Source organism: Capricornis sumatraensis, chromosome 21 (genome assembly GCF_032405125.1).
Source record: "Capricornis sumatraensis isolate serow.1 chromosome 21, serow.2, whole genome shotgun sequence".
Taxonomy (NCBI): domain Eukaryota; kingdom Metazoa; phylum Chordata; class Mammalia; order Artiodactyla; family Bovidae; genus Capricornis; species Capricornis sumatraensis.
The window spans coordinates 48,482,411-48,499,642 of record NC_091089.1 but is presented as its reverse complement, the minus strand read 5'-3'; the positions used below and the strand labels follow the sequence as shown (position 1 = coordinate 48,499,642).

Below are 17,232 nucleotides of genomic sequence, written 5' to 3'. Positions count from 1 at the left end.
TGTACAGTATGAGCTTAAAAATGCAAATGTAGGACTTCCCTGGTGATCCAGAGGTTAATAATCTGCCTGCCAACCATGCAAATGCATATTATTGAAAGAGATAATGCCACTGAATTAATAATAATGAATGCCACTACTAATGGCATTAATTTAATGCATTAAATTCAGATAATGCCACTGAATTTAATAATGCCATTAAATTATCCACTGTTAAATGTATTGATTCATTATTCCATAACTGCTGTAGTCCAACTCTTTGTAACCCCATGGACTGTGGCCTGCCAGGCTCCTCTGTCCATGAGGTTCTCCAGGCAGGAATATGGGGGTGGCTTGCTATTTCCTACTCCAGGGATCTTCCTGGAGTAGTGTTATGGCTGTAGTAGTGTTATTTAACTTCATTAGTAAAATATCCCAAATTTGTTATAGACCCTTGGGGGCATCCTTGGTGGTGCAGATAGTAAAGAATTTGCCTGTGATGCAGGTGACCCAGGCCGATCCCTGGGTTGGGAGGACCCCCTGGAGAAGGAAATTGCAATCCTCTCTAGTATTCTTGCCTGGAGAATCTCCATGGACAGAGGAGCCTGGTGGGCTACAGTCCATGGGGTTGTAAAGAGTCAGACATGACTGAGCGACTAACACACTTCTGCTGTAAAAACAATTCAAAGCAAGACCCATGGATATAGTACAAATATTACTTGTCTTTTTATTCCCAACACCTGTTGAGGTGATGAGGTTTATAAATTAGGAATGAATGAGGAATATTTTCTGTGTGGACAACCATTTGAAATTTCCAATCTTGCCACCAGGTGGTGGAAGAGAGTTAAAATTCAGGGGACCTCGTGGGCTCTGAGCCGCGAAAATCAAGTACAATGTACCCTGAGAGGTTAAACAAAATTTTAAAAATGAAAATTTAAACAATTAGAATTGATTTAAAATATTTGTTTCAAAATATTCAAAACTCCCAGGAAAAACCTTGATGCTATCTGTGGCACTTCAGCATATTTCCTCAGTTGGCACTATTTCTTACCCCTCCTTCTGTTGAGCCTGTCCTCCTGGTGCCCCTGATGATGCTGTCAGGCTTCCCTTTTTCCTTCTAACCTCGCTGCTTTCCAAAGAGTTGAACAACCTGATGAATGGATGCATGTCCTGGGAGTGACCCAGAGCTGAAGGCCACCTCTCCATCTCTGTTGTTGCAGATGACTCTTGGTGGGATTCCATCACCGGGGTGGGTGAGGGCCAACCTTCCAGCTGCCCTTCACATCACCCCAGCTGCTGTCTTCACTGTGTCTGTACCAAGCTAGAACCTGCTCAGAGGCACAGTTTGCCTCTCCAGGTCTGAGGCTGGGGGCTGGCTCTCGACCTCCATCCTCCCCTCCTTGAGTGGATCTGCCTCAGGAATGACCTCTATCTTTGGCTCTGATTCTGTTTAGAGGGGCAGAGCTGTAACCGAGCTCCTCATACTTTAAATACCTGTGATCTTGGCCACGTCAATCAGCCTCTGTGGGCCTCAGGTTTTGGTTCAGGGCAGGTAGCTCAGGGCTGTACTTTGTCTTAGAGTGCCTTATCACTGCAAAGCGGGGATGGGTCTGACTTGCCCTCGGTTATGTTTACGAGGGTGTTCTACTAGGAGAATGCAGGAAGAGGAAGGACGCTGGGACATCATACTTCTGGAGGGATTTGGTGGAGAAGGGTCTTGGGTCTGGATCCTAAGAATGCGGAAGGGTTGGGGAGGAGCTGAGTTCCTGGACGCCTTGAAAGGACCTCACTGAGGGACATGGAGTCAAGGGCCAATGACCTTTCCATGACTTTTGGACTAAAACATGCTTACCTGTGGCGGGTGCCTCTGAGGTCCCGCACTTGACGAGCTGAAGCGTCCACACCTAACGCGGCCGTCAGTGTTGTCAGTGGAGGCCACGCGCAGTCCCCGCGACCACCTCGGATCCGACGGGGGCTCCGTCCACCAGTGCGCAGAGCCTGGCTGTCTCCGCCAGGAACTGGGTCAAGGGAGGAAGGAGCTGTGGGCAGGAACCGAGCCGAATTCAGGGAGGCGACAGAATCGGTTCCTTCCGATCTTTAAAGGTGTCCCGAAGGAGAGGGACGTAGGGCTAACTGACTGACGCCTGACGCCGCAGGGTCTAACCCGCGGGCCGCCTCGCTCTTCCGCGCGGGACGAGTGCAGGATGCGGGCAGACCCGGGACGCGGCTCGGGCAGGAGTGGGGGGTGCTGGGTGCTGCGGACCGCTGAGGGGTGCGGGGAGCGGGGAGTGGTGGGGGTGCGGGGCGTGGTGGGGGCGCGGGGCGGGGCCGGAGAGAGGGGGCGGGGCTCCGGGGGCGGAGCGGGGGTGTGGGGAGGGGCCGGGGCCGGGCGATGCGGCTCGGGGCAGGAGGGGCGGGGATCGGGGGCGGAGCTGGGCTCGGGGGCGGGGCCGGGCGGTGAGGCTTGGGGCAGGCGGGGCGGGCAGATGGGTGGTGTGTGGGGCGGGGCGGGCGGTGGCGTGGGCGGGGCTTAGCTCCGGGTGCGCGGCTGGGCTGGCAGGTCCTGACAGTCCTCGTCCCCGCGCGCCTGCTCTGGTTCTCCTCTCTGCTCGCTAGCCAGCCATGACAGGCTCACTGTTCAAGGGGAACTTTTGGGTAAGTCAGCGAGGCGAGGAGCCCATCGCCCGGCTTGGGAGATGGGGGCCCCGAAGGGAGCCGTGGGCCCCTGTCCGGAGCAGAATTCGATCGGACCGGCCGCCGCCGGCCCCTCTCTGCGCTGCCCCCAGCCCGCCGCGCGTCCTCGGGTCCCCGGGGTCCGGTTCGCAGGGTTTCCCTCGGCCATCCGCGCCCCGGGTCACCGCAGACAGGTGTAGCCTTATAACTTGGACATTCCCCTCTCATCTCACACCTGGGGAAACCGAGACCCAAAGGGAGGAGCCACTCGTCCTGGGACAGTCTCAGGGTGGTCCCGGAGGCTGCGCTGTGAGCAGATTTGGGGTAACGTGGGTCAGAGAACGTGCGGTAAACTTCGCCGGGTTGTTTGGCTTTTCCAGGTCCGCGGAAATGTACCGCTTGTCCAAGCCTGCAGACATTAGTGGGGTTCTCTAGCAGAAGCTTTGCCGGTCTCGTAGCCCCGTTTCCTGAGCCCCTCCCAGCCTTTGTCCCCTGTCCCCCTATCCAGGGGGAGGCTGGTGCGTGTGTGAAATCCTGCGAGCTGGTGGGGACATCTGAGCCCCAGGACGGGCCCAACCAGGAGGCGTCAGCTCAGTCCTCCTCTCTGTCCAGTCCTCTTCCCCCGCCCCCGTCCTCTCGCTCCCCAGGTGCCCCTCAACAGTCTGTACCCCCTCATTTGGAGGAGCCACCCTCATCCTTTTAAGGCAGGAGCAGAAAGTCAGCTTGTCTCCAGACTGAGCTACTGCTGCCAAGCCGCCCCATCTCCTTACCTGCAGTCCCGATGTGAAGTGAAAGTTGCTCCCATGGAATTCTCCTGGCCAGAATACTGGAGTGGATAGCCTTTCCCTTCTCCAGGGGATATTTCCAACCCAGGGACTGAACCCATGTCTTCCACATTGCAGGCGGATTCCTTACCAGCTGAGCCACAAGGGAAGCCCAATACTGAAGTGGGTAGCCTATCTCTTCTCCAGAGTATCTTCCTGACCCAGGAATTGAACTGGGGTCTCCTGCATTGCAGGAGGATTCTTTACCAACTGAGCTATCAGGGAAGCCGAAAGGAAAGCAACCCCTGATGGCTCCCTGTTTAGCCTCATAGCGCCTAGCAGGTTCCTTTCCCCCATGGAGAGTGCTACAAAGAGAAAACTTGGCCCTGTGACCTGGGGGACACAGTTTAGATCCTGCCTTGAGAAGTCCCTTTTCCTGGAGTTTTTGGGGTTCTCCTTGAGCACTGCCCACCTGTGGGGTATGGTCCTCTCACCCCAAGCAGCTTCACAGAGAGGGTGCATGGCCTTGGAGCTGGCCCCTGGAGGAGGCCTGTGAATTCTTTGGGTGGAATAAAGAATCTCAGGGTCCCATGCCAGGCACTGTGGGAAAAAAACAGCACAGAGAGCCCTGTTTTTCTTCCCCTCAATATGTAGCATTCAGTTTTCAGGTCTCTGCCCAGTGTCTTCTCTTCAGGGAAGCCCTTCCTGATTGCACCCGATAGTGCGTGTTGTATTCCTTCATAGTTTTTGTCCTTTATGGTTTTGAGGTTGGGGGCCTTGCAAGCATGTGAGCACCTTGTGGACAGCTGTTGTCTGGCTTTCAGTGCCACTGCCCCTTGCACGGGCTGTTGCCAGTGAGATCTCAGCAGATAGCTGTCGAATGAGTACAGTGGATCTATGAAACGGACAGGGCATGTAGTGGGTTGAGAGCTGCGGCCTCCCTCCTCAGAGGGCTCCCAGGCCACAGGAAGGCAGCCCCCCAGCTGCTCCCAGAGGCAGTCTTGCAGGAATGTTTAGGGGAGGGGGCAGATATGAGGTCTGTGTTGGGAGTTAGAGATTTGGTAAAGGTCCAGGGTAGAGAACTTTCTGAGTTTTTACTTCCCCCTCGCCCCTTCCCGAGCTTTTACTTTCAAAACATATAAGATCCTGAGTGATAGTTCGCAAAGATATCTTCTAATTTCATATGATTTTTATGTCAAGTAATAAAAACAGTAATAGCTAACATTACTGTGTATAGAGTCTGTGGCAAGCACTGTGCTAAACACTTTACATATACCACTCATTTACGTCTCAGCTACCCTATGGGGTACCTTATTGACTATTCCATTTTGCAGATAAGGAAACTGAGTGGCAAACAGGTTGAGCAACATTCCCAAGATTGTAGAGCTATTAAACAGTGCAGCAGGACTCTGCATAGATCAAGTGTTCATCGAGTGCTTTCAGCGAGGCTGGTGCTCAGTGAGAGTGTCCTTTGGCACCGTCAGATGTAGATACTGAGACATCATTTGACTCTTCATGTGCATATCTTTCTCCTTCAGCTCCAACCATGAGTTCTTGGGGTGTCTGCACTGAGTGCCACCACCCACTGAGCCTCCAGCACTGCGATGGTGCTTCTCATATGGATGCTGAGGAACCAGGCAGACGGGACAGTCAGCCCAGATTTGAAAGAAAGGGGGCAGAAGGGAAACTATTGGAGACCTTAGGGGCTGCCTGAGATGCTCTCATATTCTTAGGGATGGGTAGAGAGTGGGGAGCAAGGCTGTTGTTATCACTGAGGGGATGGCAGCAACTCACACTTCAAGGACAAGAAGGTTGTGATGGTATAAGGTAGAAAGCTTTGGAAACCCGAGTGGGTATCAGCTGATTGAATTGAACAAATATTAGAGAAAATACGTTCTCTGTATAGAGGTGGCATTTGCAGGGATAAGAGCACTGTCTTGGGTTGAAGGTACATTCATCATTAGGAAGCCAGCAGGGAGGGTGGACTGTAGTCTTGAATGCCTGTCCTCACGGATATAGAGGACAAAGGGGTTGGGGAATGGGAGAGTTCTAGCAGGGGCCGAGGGGCAGAAAGGGTCTGTTCCAGGATGGAAATCGCAGGGAAGGGACAGGAGGAGACCAATGAAAGGAATGGCAGAGGGTAAGAGAAGTCAAAGCCATGGGACAAGGTCACCAATTGAAACCGGGCAGTGGGGGAGAGGAAAGAAAGGCTCCGAGCAGGCTCTGCGTAAGGTGAGCAGGAGAGTGGGGTACTGGCCCCAGAAAGCAGGAAGTCACATGAGGAACTGGTTTGTGGGGAGAGAAGGAGGAGGAGGCAGAAGCGATACTGACAATATTAACTACAGGGGTAGCACTGGTGAAGACGGAGACTCGCAGCATCCTGAAGCCCCTGCAGCAGCCCTCAGCTTTCAGGACAGTGCCAGTGTTGCTGGATATGGGGAGGTCCTGGGGAAGGAACAAGGGCCAGACAGCAGGGTTTGGGGATATTTTAATATTTGAACAACCAGTACAAACAATGAGTGTGCCCTGATCCTAGGTTTGAGGACTTGGTAGAGGGGGCCCCAGTAGGGTGTCCAGGGAAAGGGTGTCCAGGAAAGACAGTGCCTGGAACAGCAGAGGCTCTCAGGTGGCCTCAGTTCAGCTCAGTTCAGTCGCTCAGTTGTGTCCGACTCTTTGCGACCCCGTGAATTGCAGCACGCCAGGCCTCCCTGCCCATCACCAACTCCCGGAGTTCACTCAAACTCATGGCCAGGTTTAAATCCCCATCTGCCCCTTATAGCTGAGTGACCTTGGGCAGATAACTTCAACTCTCATTCTGTTTTTCCATGTTGAAAAATGAGGATAATACCAATGTTGGTGCTCTAGGACTGTTGTGAGGATTAAATCAGAGTTCTGTGCATGCCTGGCACATAGCGAGCACTTGTGATTGTCAACTATTATCAGCACAGAGGTGATAATTAAAGGAAGTGGTTGACAGTTACTCCTTGAGAATCAAGAGATAAGAGGACCCCAGAGAAGCACTCTTGGTGACTACCTTGTTTTGGCAGGAGTAGAGAGGAGTCAGAGAAAGAGAGGTAGAGATGTAGGGATTCAACCCTCACAGGAGCCATCACAGGCCCAGGAGAGGAATGTTCCATGGAAGTTGAGAGGCCCATGGTCAAATTAGGTAGATGTTCCTGAAAAGGTAGGAGTCCGCATACTGTATAAATAATCTTCAGATGCCCCGTGGGAAGTTCATTTAAAGGAACCTTCCGGTGGATCTATTTGAAAAGGGAATGCTCTTTAAGACTGGGATAGTCCCCCACTGTGTGTGCTTTTTCCCTCCCAGCAGTTGTGTGGTTAAGCCGTGCTGTTATTTATCCTGGTTCACGTTGATGGTATCTTGCTGAAATAAGACAGGGGCTGTGGGTGTGGTTTCCAGGGCTCCAGGGAAGGTGGCCACATAGGGACGGTCCCAGCCTTTGGCCTGTGGTCAGAGGGGCCTTGCACAGGTGACCTGTTCCAGGAGAGGGAGATGCTCCCCGCCTCAGGACAGTGCCACATTCCTCACGAGGGTGTGACCCCAGCCTGACCCTGTGTATCTTCTAGATCCTTATGTTGATGGTCTTCCTGATTCTCACTGCTCTAAGCCCAGACCAGCCTCCTGTTGCCTGTCCTAACCTCTCCCACCCCTGTGCCTACGGTGGGCGAGGCCTCTCTCCTCTGCTTGGGGAGTGACCAGGGGAAGGCTTGGGGCCCCCTCAACTTGCTCGTTGTGCCTGACCACCCAGGGCTGTCCCTCTGCTTCAAACCTCTGACCACTTTGGAATCTGTTCTTTCTGGGTCTTACCAGATCTTGAGTTGGTACTGTCCTGCCTGGTGGCAAAACGCAAGATAAAGGCGTTGACTTTCGTCCCTTTCAGTTCATTCTTTCTAGAGCAGCCACTGGGGTCTAGCTTTAAAATAATTATCACAAATCTTATTGTCTTGTTTTAGCATTGTAAGAATTTAATAAGAAAGTCATGGGATCTACCTTCTAAGGAAAACAAGAAATTCTTCTCTTTTTTTGCCATGAGGCATGTGGGATCCTAGTTTCCTCACCAGGGTGCAAACCCAAGCTCCCTGCATTGGAAGAGCAGAGTCTCAGTCACTGTGACTGCCAGAGAAGCCTCCAGAAAAATAGGAAATTCTTTTTGAAATATATGAAACAAAATCTGAACAAGTGGAAAGAAAACAAAAGTGTTAACAAACTTTAAAAAAGTCTAGATGGTGTAAGCATATTCTTTAAAAATTCAAATATTCCCAAATGACTTATAATGAAAAACAATATAATTATTATTTATGTTGTCACAATGTGTAAAGACTGTTTTTTATTTTATTTTTCTTTGCCATGTGACTTGTGGGATCTTAGTTCCTTGACCAGGGGTGGAACCCATACCCTCAGCAGAGAAAGTGCAGAGTCCTAACCACTGGACCGCCAGGGAATTCCCACAGCATGTAAAGGTTTTTATTTTTAAAGCTAAGTGTGTGTGTGTGTGTGTGTGTGTGTGTGTGTGTGTGCGCACACGCTTAGTCATGTCTGACTCTTTGCAACCCTTCGGACTGTAGCCTGCCAGGCTCCTCTGTCTGTGGGATTCTCTAGGCAAAAAATACTGGAGTGGGTTGCGATTTCCTTCTCCAGGGGATCTTCCCAACCCAGAGATGGAACCTGTGTCTCTTGCATTGCAGGCGGATTCTTTACCTGATGAGCCATCAGGGAAGCCTGAAGTAGTATATTATAGTTAGATCTCCATTCTTATTTTTCCTGGACTTTCTAATTCTTCTTTCTTTGAGGGAAGACATTATTTACCTTTATCAGAAACCCTTTTTTAAAGCATTTATTTATTATTTGATTTTGGCTGTGCTGGGTCTTTGTTGCTGTGCGGACTTTCCTCTAGTTGCAGAGAAGCGTCGGCTTCTCTTTGCACTGGCTTCTCTTGTGGAGCTCTAGAGCACAGGCTTAGTTGCTCCAGAGCATGTGGGATCTTCCTGGATCGGGGATCGAGCCCATGTCTCCTGCATTGCAAGGTAAATTATTTACCACTGAGCCACCAGGGAAGCCCCAGAGACCCTTTTTTTTTTCCTCAGTGCTCCACTCTATCAGTTTTTTCCCCTGCACAAACAACAGTTTGTTCACAGATTAGATTTACACAGTGAATGTAGAATTCTGAGTTTGGTGTCTCAGATACCCATTACAGGAACACATACATAGATAATACATAGTTAAGTTCATTCTAAAGTCAAAAAGACTTGGTGTGTGCAAACTTGGTATAAGTGTGTATGGATACATATTAATTTATGGATTTTTCTGGTAAAAGCAACTATAGATGTCATTAGCCAATCAAAGCAAAATATCAGTTACATCCAAACATATACAATATCCAAAGTATCTCTGTTTGTACAACCAGTAGATGTTTTTGCAATTAACTTCTGTAATTTTCATTTACCGTCTCTTAAGTATAATCAGAATGTCCATTTTTGGGCATATTTTATTACAGCATAAATATCATCCAAGTTTCAGTGTTAGTGAAAAGCTCATCTGAGTAGGAAGGGGCTGACATTTTTCTTTCCTCCGCTATACTAGAAATCTCCAGCTTTGACAAAAGAAAAGGGGGAAAGAAAGTGAAGTTGCTCAGTCGAGTCCGACTCTTTACGACCCCATGGACTGTAGCCTATCAGACTCTTCCGTCTATGGGATTTTCCAGGCAAGGGTGCGGGAGTGGATTGCCATTTCCTTCTCCAGGGGATCTTCCCGACCCAGAAATCAAACCCGGGTTTCCCACACTGCAGGCAGACGCTTTACCGTCTGAGCCACCAGACAAGCAAGAAAAGGGGGAGGGGCGGTGTTAAATAATAGGAATTGTTGGTTAGCTTTATAGAATGACATATCACTGTAATTAAAAAAAATTATTTGCTTATTTATTTACTTGGCTGCATTGCTCTTTGTTGCCACATGTGGGGTCTTCGTTGCTGTGTGCCAGAGCTTCGTTGCAGTTTGTGAGATCTAGTTCCCTGACTAGGGATCGAACCCAGGTCCCCGGTCATGGGAACCTGGATTCTTAGGCACTGGATCATTGGGGATGTCCCTAGCCATTGTAATTTTTTAAAATATAAAACTATTAGACTTTTCCAACTATATCAATGGGACTATTTAAGATATGGTTGCCAGGAATTTAAGAACTCTTGCATGTTATGAAAATCCATGAAGACTGAGAGCTGTATGATCTCACTCTGGAAAAGCCAGGCAACAGGAAACCAGATACTTTGGACACTGTGTTCAGATAGCTGCTGTTGAGTCTCACAACATTCAACACAGGCTTCGGAGCCTCTTCAGAATCAGGGGCTTCTAGCTTCCCAAACAGCCTGTGTGTGAGGAAGGTAGGAAGAGAAGGCTTCTGAAAGACACAGTAGGCTCTTGACATGTTGGTTTAAAAACTTGTCTTCTAGCTGGACTTAGCTGTATCTTTGTGTGAAGGTTAGACAAAGGTCAAGCTGCAGATTTCAACACAGGAGATAACAGTTTGTTCTTGAGAAGAGGAAAACTTTTCCCTAGCTGACTCTAACGCTCTTGTCTTAAACACTTTACACATTTGTATGTGTAAGGAGGCTCAAGGTAGTTCAGGGCAACTTAAATCCCGGTGCATAGACCCATACCATTCATCAGTATCTATCTGTGGAAACTCTTATAAGGCCTCCTAGCTTACCAGTCGGATATGGCTCTATTGCATTAGCATTGATCAGGTCACACAGGTGAGGACTTTATTTTTTTAAAGTTTGTTTATTTGGCTTGGTGGGTCTTAGATACCGAGTACTCTCGAATTGTGACCCGAGGGCTCAGTTGCTCCAGGGATATGTGGGATCTTAGTTTCCCGACCAGGCATCGAGCCTGAGTCCCCTGCATTGCAAGGTGGATTCTCAACCACTGGACCACCATGGAAATCCCAAGACTTTCTTTTTGACAGAAATGATCACAGCTGAAATATTTGGGAAAGTAAATTAAAATAATATTCTTTTAATTATTCTGGTTTTTTTTTTTTTAACCCGAAAGGCTGTGGCACTTTATGCCCTCTCACCAGCCCAGCACTGTGCCTCCAACACAGAGTATGACATAGAGTACCGTTTTTGTTTTTTTTTTTAAGGCTTCATGATCTTAAATATTTTTTTTTCATAGATCACTGGTCATCTTTTAAACATATTACTATTTGTGCCTTTCAGATCCCGAAGAATGGTACTGTAAGGGTCACATACCTCAGGGACATCACTGCTTTTACAACTGTATTTTAGGAGAGGGAGACACACACAGAGAATGAAAAATGAGGAAAGTTGGAGTGACAGAGGATGGCTGACCCTGCCTCATACCCTCAGCGTTCACACTGTGAGGTGCAGCCACACAAGACCCCCAAAGGGTTGGAGGTCGGGGAAGGGGGTGGGAGGTTTTAGCTGACTTTTCACTGACCTCTACTCCTGCCTCCCCGTCTTGGGGAGGAGACTTTTTCTACAAGTCTAACGATATTTCTAACAATACACGTATCTCTCCATGTTTGTTTGTTTTTCTTCCTTGGTAGACTATGGCCAACTTCAGTATTGTTTACCTCTGTGTCCCTAAAGCTTGACTCAGTTCTGAGGACAGAATATGTGCTCAATAAACATTTAACAAGTGAATAAATGAACACTGAAGTCTCAATTACTTGATGTTAACAGGCATCCCCCCACTCTCTACCCCCTGTACAATACAATAATTAGGGGCCATGCAACTAAATTCCACATATTTAACTAATTTTTGTTGTCTTTTAAAGTGTGATGCTACATTAAAAAAAAATTGTGATAAAATGCACATAACAACATTTACCCCCCTAACCTATTTTGAAGGCAATGGCACCCCACTTCAGTACTCTTGCCTGGAAAATCCCATGGATGGAGGAGACTGGAAGGCTGTAGTCCATGGGGTTGCTGAGGGTCGGACACAACTGAGCGACTTCACTTTCACTTTCATGCACTGGAGAAGGAAATGGCAACCCACTCCAGTGTTCTTGCCTGGAGAATCCCAGGGACGGGGGAGCCTGGTGGGCTGCCGTCTCTAGGGTCACACAGAGTCGGACATGACTGAAGCGACTTAGCAGCAGCAACCTTTTTTGAATGTAAGGCTAAAACTCCAATAGTTTGGCCACCTGATGTGAAGAACTGACTCATTGGAAAAGACCCTGATGCTAGGAAAGATTGAAGGCGGGAGGAGAGGGGGTCGACAGAGGATGAGATGGTTGAATGGCATCACTGATGTGATGGATGTGAGTTTGAGTAAACTCTGGGAGTTGGTGATGGACAGGGAAGCCTGGTGTGCTGCAGTCCATGGGGTTGTAAAGAGTTGAACATGATTCAGTGACTGAACTGAACTGAAGGTTCATTGGTATTAAATACATTCACGTTACTGTGCAACCATCACCACCATCTGTCCTCTAAATTCCTTTCATCTTGTAAAACTGAAGGTCTACGTCCATTAAACAATTACTCCCCATTCTTTCTTCCCCCAGTCTCTGGCAACCACCTTTATACTTCTGTCTCTATGATTTTGACTGTTTTGAGTACCTCACATAAGTGGAATCATAGAGTATTTGTTTATGACTGGTTTATTTCACTTAGTGTAATGTCCTCAAGGCTCATCTGTGTTGTAGCACATGTCAGAATTTCCTTAGTTTTTAAGTAGAATATTCTTCCTTTGTATGTATATACAAGATTTTGCTCATCTGTTCATCCATCAATAGATATTTGAATTGCTTCCTTGTTTCAGTTATTGTGAATAATACTATGAACATGGGTATACAAATATTTCTTCAAGACCCTGCTGCCAATCCTTTTGGCGTATGCCCAGAAATGTAACTGCTGGATCATATAATAATGCTATTTTTAATTTTTTGAGGAACTGCCATATGTTTCCCATAGCAGCTGTACTGTTCTACCTTCTCACCAACAGTGCAGAGGGTTCCTGTTTTCTCATATCCTCACCGGTACCTTTTATTTTCTCTTTTGTTTGTTTGCTTTTGTTTTCCACTCTACTCAAACCTCCACCTCACTTCCTCATTCTTTCTCTGTTTTGATGATCTTTGCCTCCTGCTCCATTAAGAAATCAGACACCACCTGGTGAAAGCTCACCTGTCTTCTGTATAAATAAGATAAGGTGCAGCCATGAGTAATAGAAAAACCCAAAACAACAGTAGCCTCTACAAGGACAAAGTTTTTCTTTCACCCACACAAAGTCCCCAGCCATTCATTCCAGGGATGGCACGGCCACCCACAGCATCAGGGCCCACACTTCTGTCTCATTCCTCTGGTGGTACTTAGGTTAATGCCTGGTACATAATGGATTCACAGTAATAGCTCTCGAATGACCGAAAATAGGGTTTATTAATAATAGGACATTTAAAAACTTTTGATATGTAGCACCAAACTGATTTCCTAAAGAGCAGACATAGTATAAGTGTCCCTGATAATATGTGGAAATAATCAGTTTCACTACATCAGCCATGGCCAGTTTAATAAACAAAAACAGATGCCTTATTAAATTATTGTTTGTTTTTATCACCAGGGAGAGTGAACGTTATTTTCTTGTTGTATTTCCCCATTTACAAATGGTTTTTAATTCCTTGCTCATTCTTTACTTATAAATCTACACGTTTTTTGAAATGATAAATATATTCTTTGTCATTTAATATAAATATTTGAATGTGTATTCTTGTATATATGTGTGTGTGTAATTCACATGTTCTAGCCTCCAGCAACTAGTGTGCAGCAGGGAAGGACTTTCCTCATGCCCTCAAACTTTTGCCTTGGACATTTCTGGGTTACAATCTGAGCTCTGCTCCTTTCAAGCTGAGGGATGTGCCCTTGTTCAAATTACTCAACCTTCCTAAGCTTAGTATCCTTGTCTGTAAAGGAATCACTGTACTTAAACATGTATAATGTATTTTGAAAACACTTCATGCAGTCAAGTTTGCTGTAATTTTGTAATTTCATCTCAGCTCAGCTCATTTCAGTTGCTCAGTTGTGTCCGACTCTTTGTGATCCCATGGACTGTAGCATGTCAGGCTTCCCTGTCCGTCACCAACTCCCGGAGCTTACTCAAACTCATGTCCATCAAGTCGGTGATGCCCTCCAACCATCTCATCCTCTGTCCTCCCCTTCTCCTCCCACCTTCAGCCTTTCCCAGCATCAGGGTCTTTTCCAGTGAGTCAGGTCTTCCTATCAGGTGGCCAAAGGCTTAGAGCTTCAGCATCAGTCCTTCCAATGAATGTTCAGGACTGATTTCCTTTAGGGTGGACTGGTTTGATCTCCTTGCAGTCCAAGAGACTCTCAAGAGTCTTCTCCAACTCCACAGTTCAAAAGCATCAATTCTTCAGCTCTCAGCTTTCTTTATGGTCCAACTCTCACATCCATACATGACTACTGGAAAAACCATAGTTCTGATTAGATGGACCTTTGACGGCAAAGTCATGTCTCTGCTTTTTAATATGCTGTCTTGGTTTTTCATAGCTTTTCTTCCAAGGAGCAAACATTTGTTAATTTCATGGCTGCAGTCACCATCTGCAGTCACCCAAGAAAATAAAGTCTGTCCCTGTTTCCATTGTTTCCCCATCTATTTGCCATGAAGTGATGGGACCAGATGCCATGATCTTCATTTTTTGAATGCTGAGTTTTAAGCCAGGTTTTTCACTTTCCTCGCTCACTTTAATCAAGAGGCTCTTTACTTCTTCACTTTCTGCCATAAGGGTGGTGTCATCTGAATATCTGAGGGTATTGATATTTCTCCTGGCAATCTTTGTTTTTTTTTCCTCCTGGCAGACTTGATTCCAGCTTGTGTTTCATCCAGTCTGGCATTTCGTATGATGTACTCTGCATATAAGTTAAATAAGCAGGGTGACAATATACAGCCTTGATGTACTCTTTTCCCAATTTGGAACCAGTCTGTTGTTCCATGTCTGGTTTTAACTGCTGCTTCTTGCCCTGCATACAGATTTCTCAGGTGGAGGAAAGGTGATCTGGTATTCCCATCTCTTTAAGAATTTTTCAGTTTGTTGTGATCCACAAAGGCTTTGGCATGGTCAGTAAAGCAGAAATAGATGTTTTTCTGGAACTCTCTTGCTTTTTCTATGGTCCAGCAGATATTGGCAATTTGATCTCTGGTTCCTCTGCCTTTTCTAAATCCAGCTTGAACATCTGGAAGGTCTCTCTTCATGTACTGTTGAAGCCTTTCTTGGAGAATTTTGAGCATTACTTTGTTAGAGTGTAAGATGAGTGCAATGTTGCGGTAGTCTGAATATTCTTTGGCATTGCCTTTCTCTATTGCACATCAAGGTTTCAAAACTCCTGCGCATGCTGAAACTCGATAAACATTCAGGTTCTTTTTTTCTGAACTCTTTTTTTATGGTTAGAGTTTTACTCAGTATTTAATTGTCTTTTTCTATGAGCCTTTGGGGCTTCCCAGGTAGAGCTAGTGGCAAAGAAAACACCTGCCAATGCAGGAGACATAAGGAACGTGGGCTTGATCCCTGGGTCGGGAAGAAAGATCTCCTAGAAGAGGGCTTGGCAACCCGCTCCAGTATTCTTGCCTGGAGAATCCCCATGGACAGAGGAGCCTGATGATCTACAGTCCATAGAGTTGCAAAGAGTTGGACACGACTGAAGGAACTCAGCATGCACTCATGCATAAGCCCTTAGGTGTTCCAGCATTTGCAGAAGCTAGAGATCTGTGTGGACCTGTAAAGTCAGGAGAAGACTGATCCCTGCTCTCAGGGGGCTTTGTTGCTGTTGCCATTTTGTCACTCAGTCATGTCCGACTCTTTGTGACCCCATGGACTGCAGCATGCCAGGTTTCCGTGTCTTTCGCTATCTCGCAGAGTTTGCTCACACTCATATCCATTGAATCAGTGATGCCATCCAATCAACTCATCCTCTGTCATCTCCTTCTCCTCCTGCCTTCAATCTTTCCCAGCATCGGGGTCTTTTCCAATGAATTGGCTCTTTGCATTAGGTGGCCAAAGTATTGGAGCTTCAGCTTCAGGATCAGTCCTTCCAATGAATATTCAGGGATGATTTCCTTTAGAATGGACTGGTTTGATCTCCTTGCTGTCTTGTTAAGGAACAAACACATGTGTATGATACTGATGGGAAACAGGCTCACCTATTCTGCTCATGTTGCAAGGAGTAGGTTAGCCGGACAGGATTATGGGGCAGGCTTAGCTGGAGCACCGTTTCCTAAAAAGTGCTGAGATGGTACCGAGCATGTGATAAGATGGAGAAATCTGTGTTTCCAGAACACCTCAGAGAAGGCAGTGGCATGGCACAGGAGTAGAAGGAATACTTGAGTGAGCTGCTTAGAGTAGGGGGACTGGGACTCTACCTGCAGGTCTTGCTTGAGTGAAAATAGCTGATAGTCTGGCCATCCTCTGAGGGGCTGGGGTCTGGCTCATTTTCAGGCTTAGTTTTGCTGTGTGACAGATGCCAGCCGAAATGCTGAGAAAAGTCACCTCTGTCTTTCCTCTCTGCTCTGGCCCTGCACTGCTGAGTCCCCACTCCTGTATGAACATGACTTTTTCTATTTTAAGAAGCAGGACCCGCTTAAAGCGACAGGTTCAAAAATGGCTACGAACACAATTCCTTCACTGCACCAGGCCTTGGTTGCCCCATATCTTGGAATCTACTCTGCAACTGCGCTCTGTTGTCAGAAATAAACATGACTTTCTTGATCCCGTGTCACTGTCTTCATAGACTGGGACGTGGGGACTGGAGTCAATGAGAAGAGGGACGCAGGGGACCCAAGTCTCGAGTGAAACAAGGGTGCTTTATTTGCAGAAACACATGTTTATATATCTTCACACAAGGCAGCTTTAGGCAGTAAAAAAGTTGAGCAAAAACAAAGCCAGACAAATAACAATCTTCAAAGGGCCAGAAAGCATTCCATATCCTGAGTAAAAGGGGGCATAACTGAATAGATTACCTTTAAGTAAAAGGTCACTGAAGGGAGTCACTGAAAGGAATCCAAGCAGGTACCCTTCTCACGATCTCAGTCCTGAGAACTGCTTGCAGCTCTGCTCGCTCGTTTTCCAGGAACTGATAAAGAATAGAGAGTCCTTGAGAAATGGCCCACAAAAGAAGAAAATAACATATTGGATCCCTTAAAGTTGAATGTCCCCTGACAATCCTGCGAGTCAGCTCCTGAACTAAGGGTGCAGAAAGACCTAAGCTCTGAGGCATTCATCAGTACCTCTGCTGCTGGCCGGATCTGGACAGTTGACGAGTCCTATGGGCTGTCTGCCCCAGATCAGGCTTCCCCCTCTACCTGTCCGGTGTTTGCGTGTATCTGTGCAAATCAGGATTCTCGTGTTAATTTCTGCTCAGAGGGTTGGCCAGCTTTGATTCTGACCAGCTGTGGCTCAGGGCTGGTGTCCTGGCTGGCAGGCCTCTCCCTGGCCAACCCTGGCTGATGCTGCCCTTTCCTGGGGAGTCTGTACATGAGGGACCCTCCTGTTCCTCCTGGCCATCCTCAGCTCTGAGTCACAGAGGGCAGACTTGCTGAAGATCCAGGCACCTGCGTGTGAGCTGTGCGGCCCCTTCTGCAGACACTAAACTGAAAGGTCCTGGAGTCCAAGGGCTCAGGAACCCACGAGCCTGTCTGCTGTCCGAGAGCAAAGGAATGAGTCCAGTCAGGGGTGTTGCAGAGGGGGCAGCTGGAAGCCTGAAAAGATGGGGGCCCTGAGAGAGGCTGAGTGAACAAGACCGCAGCTATTCAGAATTGTGATTGATTCCGAGA

The 17,232-nt window shown here is 47.5% G+C and overlaps 1 protein-coding gene across 1 annotated transcript in view; it reads left to right on the top strand.

Moving 5' to 3' along the window:
* Positions 1 to 2,598: 2,598 nt before the first annotated feature.
* Positions 2,599 to 17,232, top strand: part of PSTPIP2 (proline-serine-threonine phosphatase interacting protein 2) — a 93,582-nt gene continuing 78,948 nt past the window's right edge. The window contains exon 1 of the mRNA XM_068993664.1: positions 2,599 to 2,631. Coding sequence (XP_068849765.1) covers positions 2,599 to 2,631 — 33 coding nt within the window. The remainder of the gene's footprint in view (positions 2,632 to 17,232) is intronic.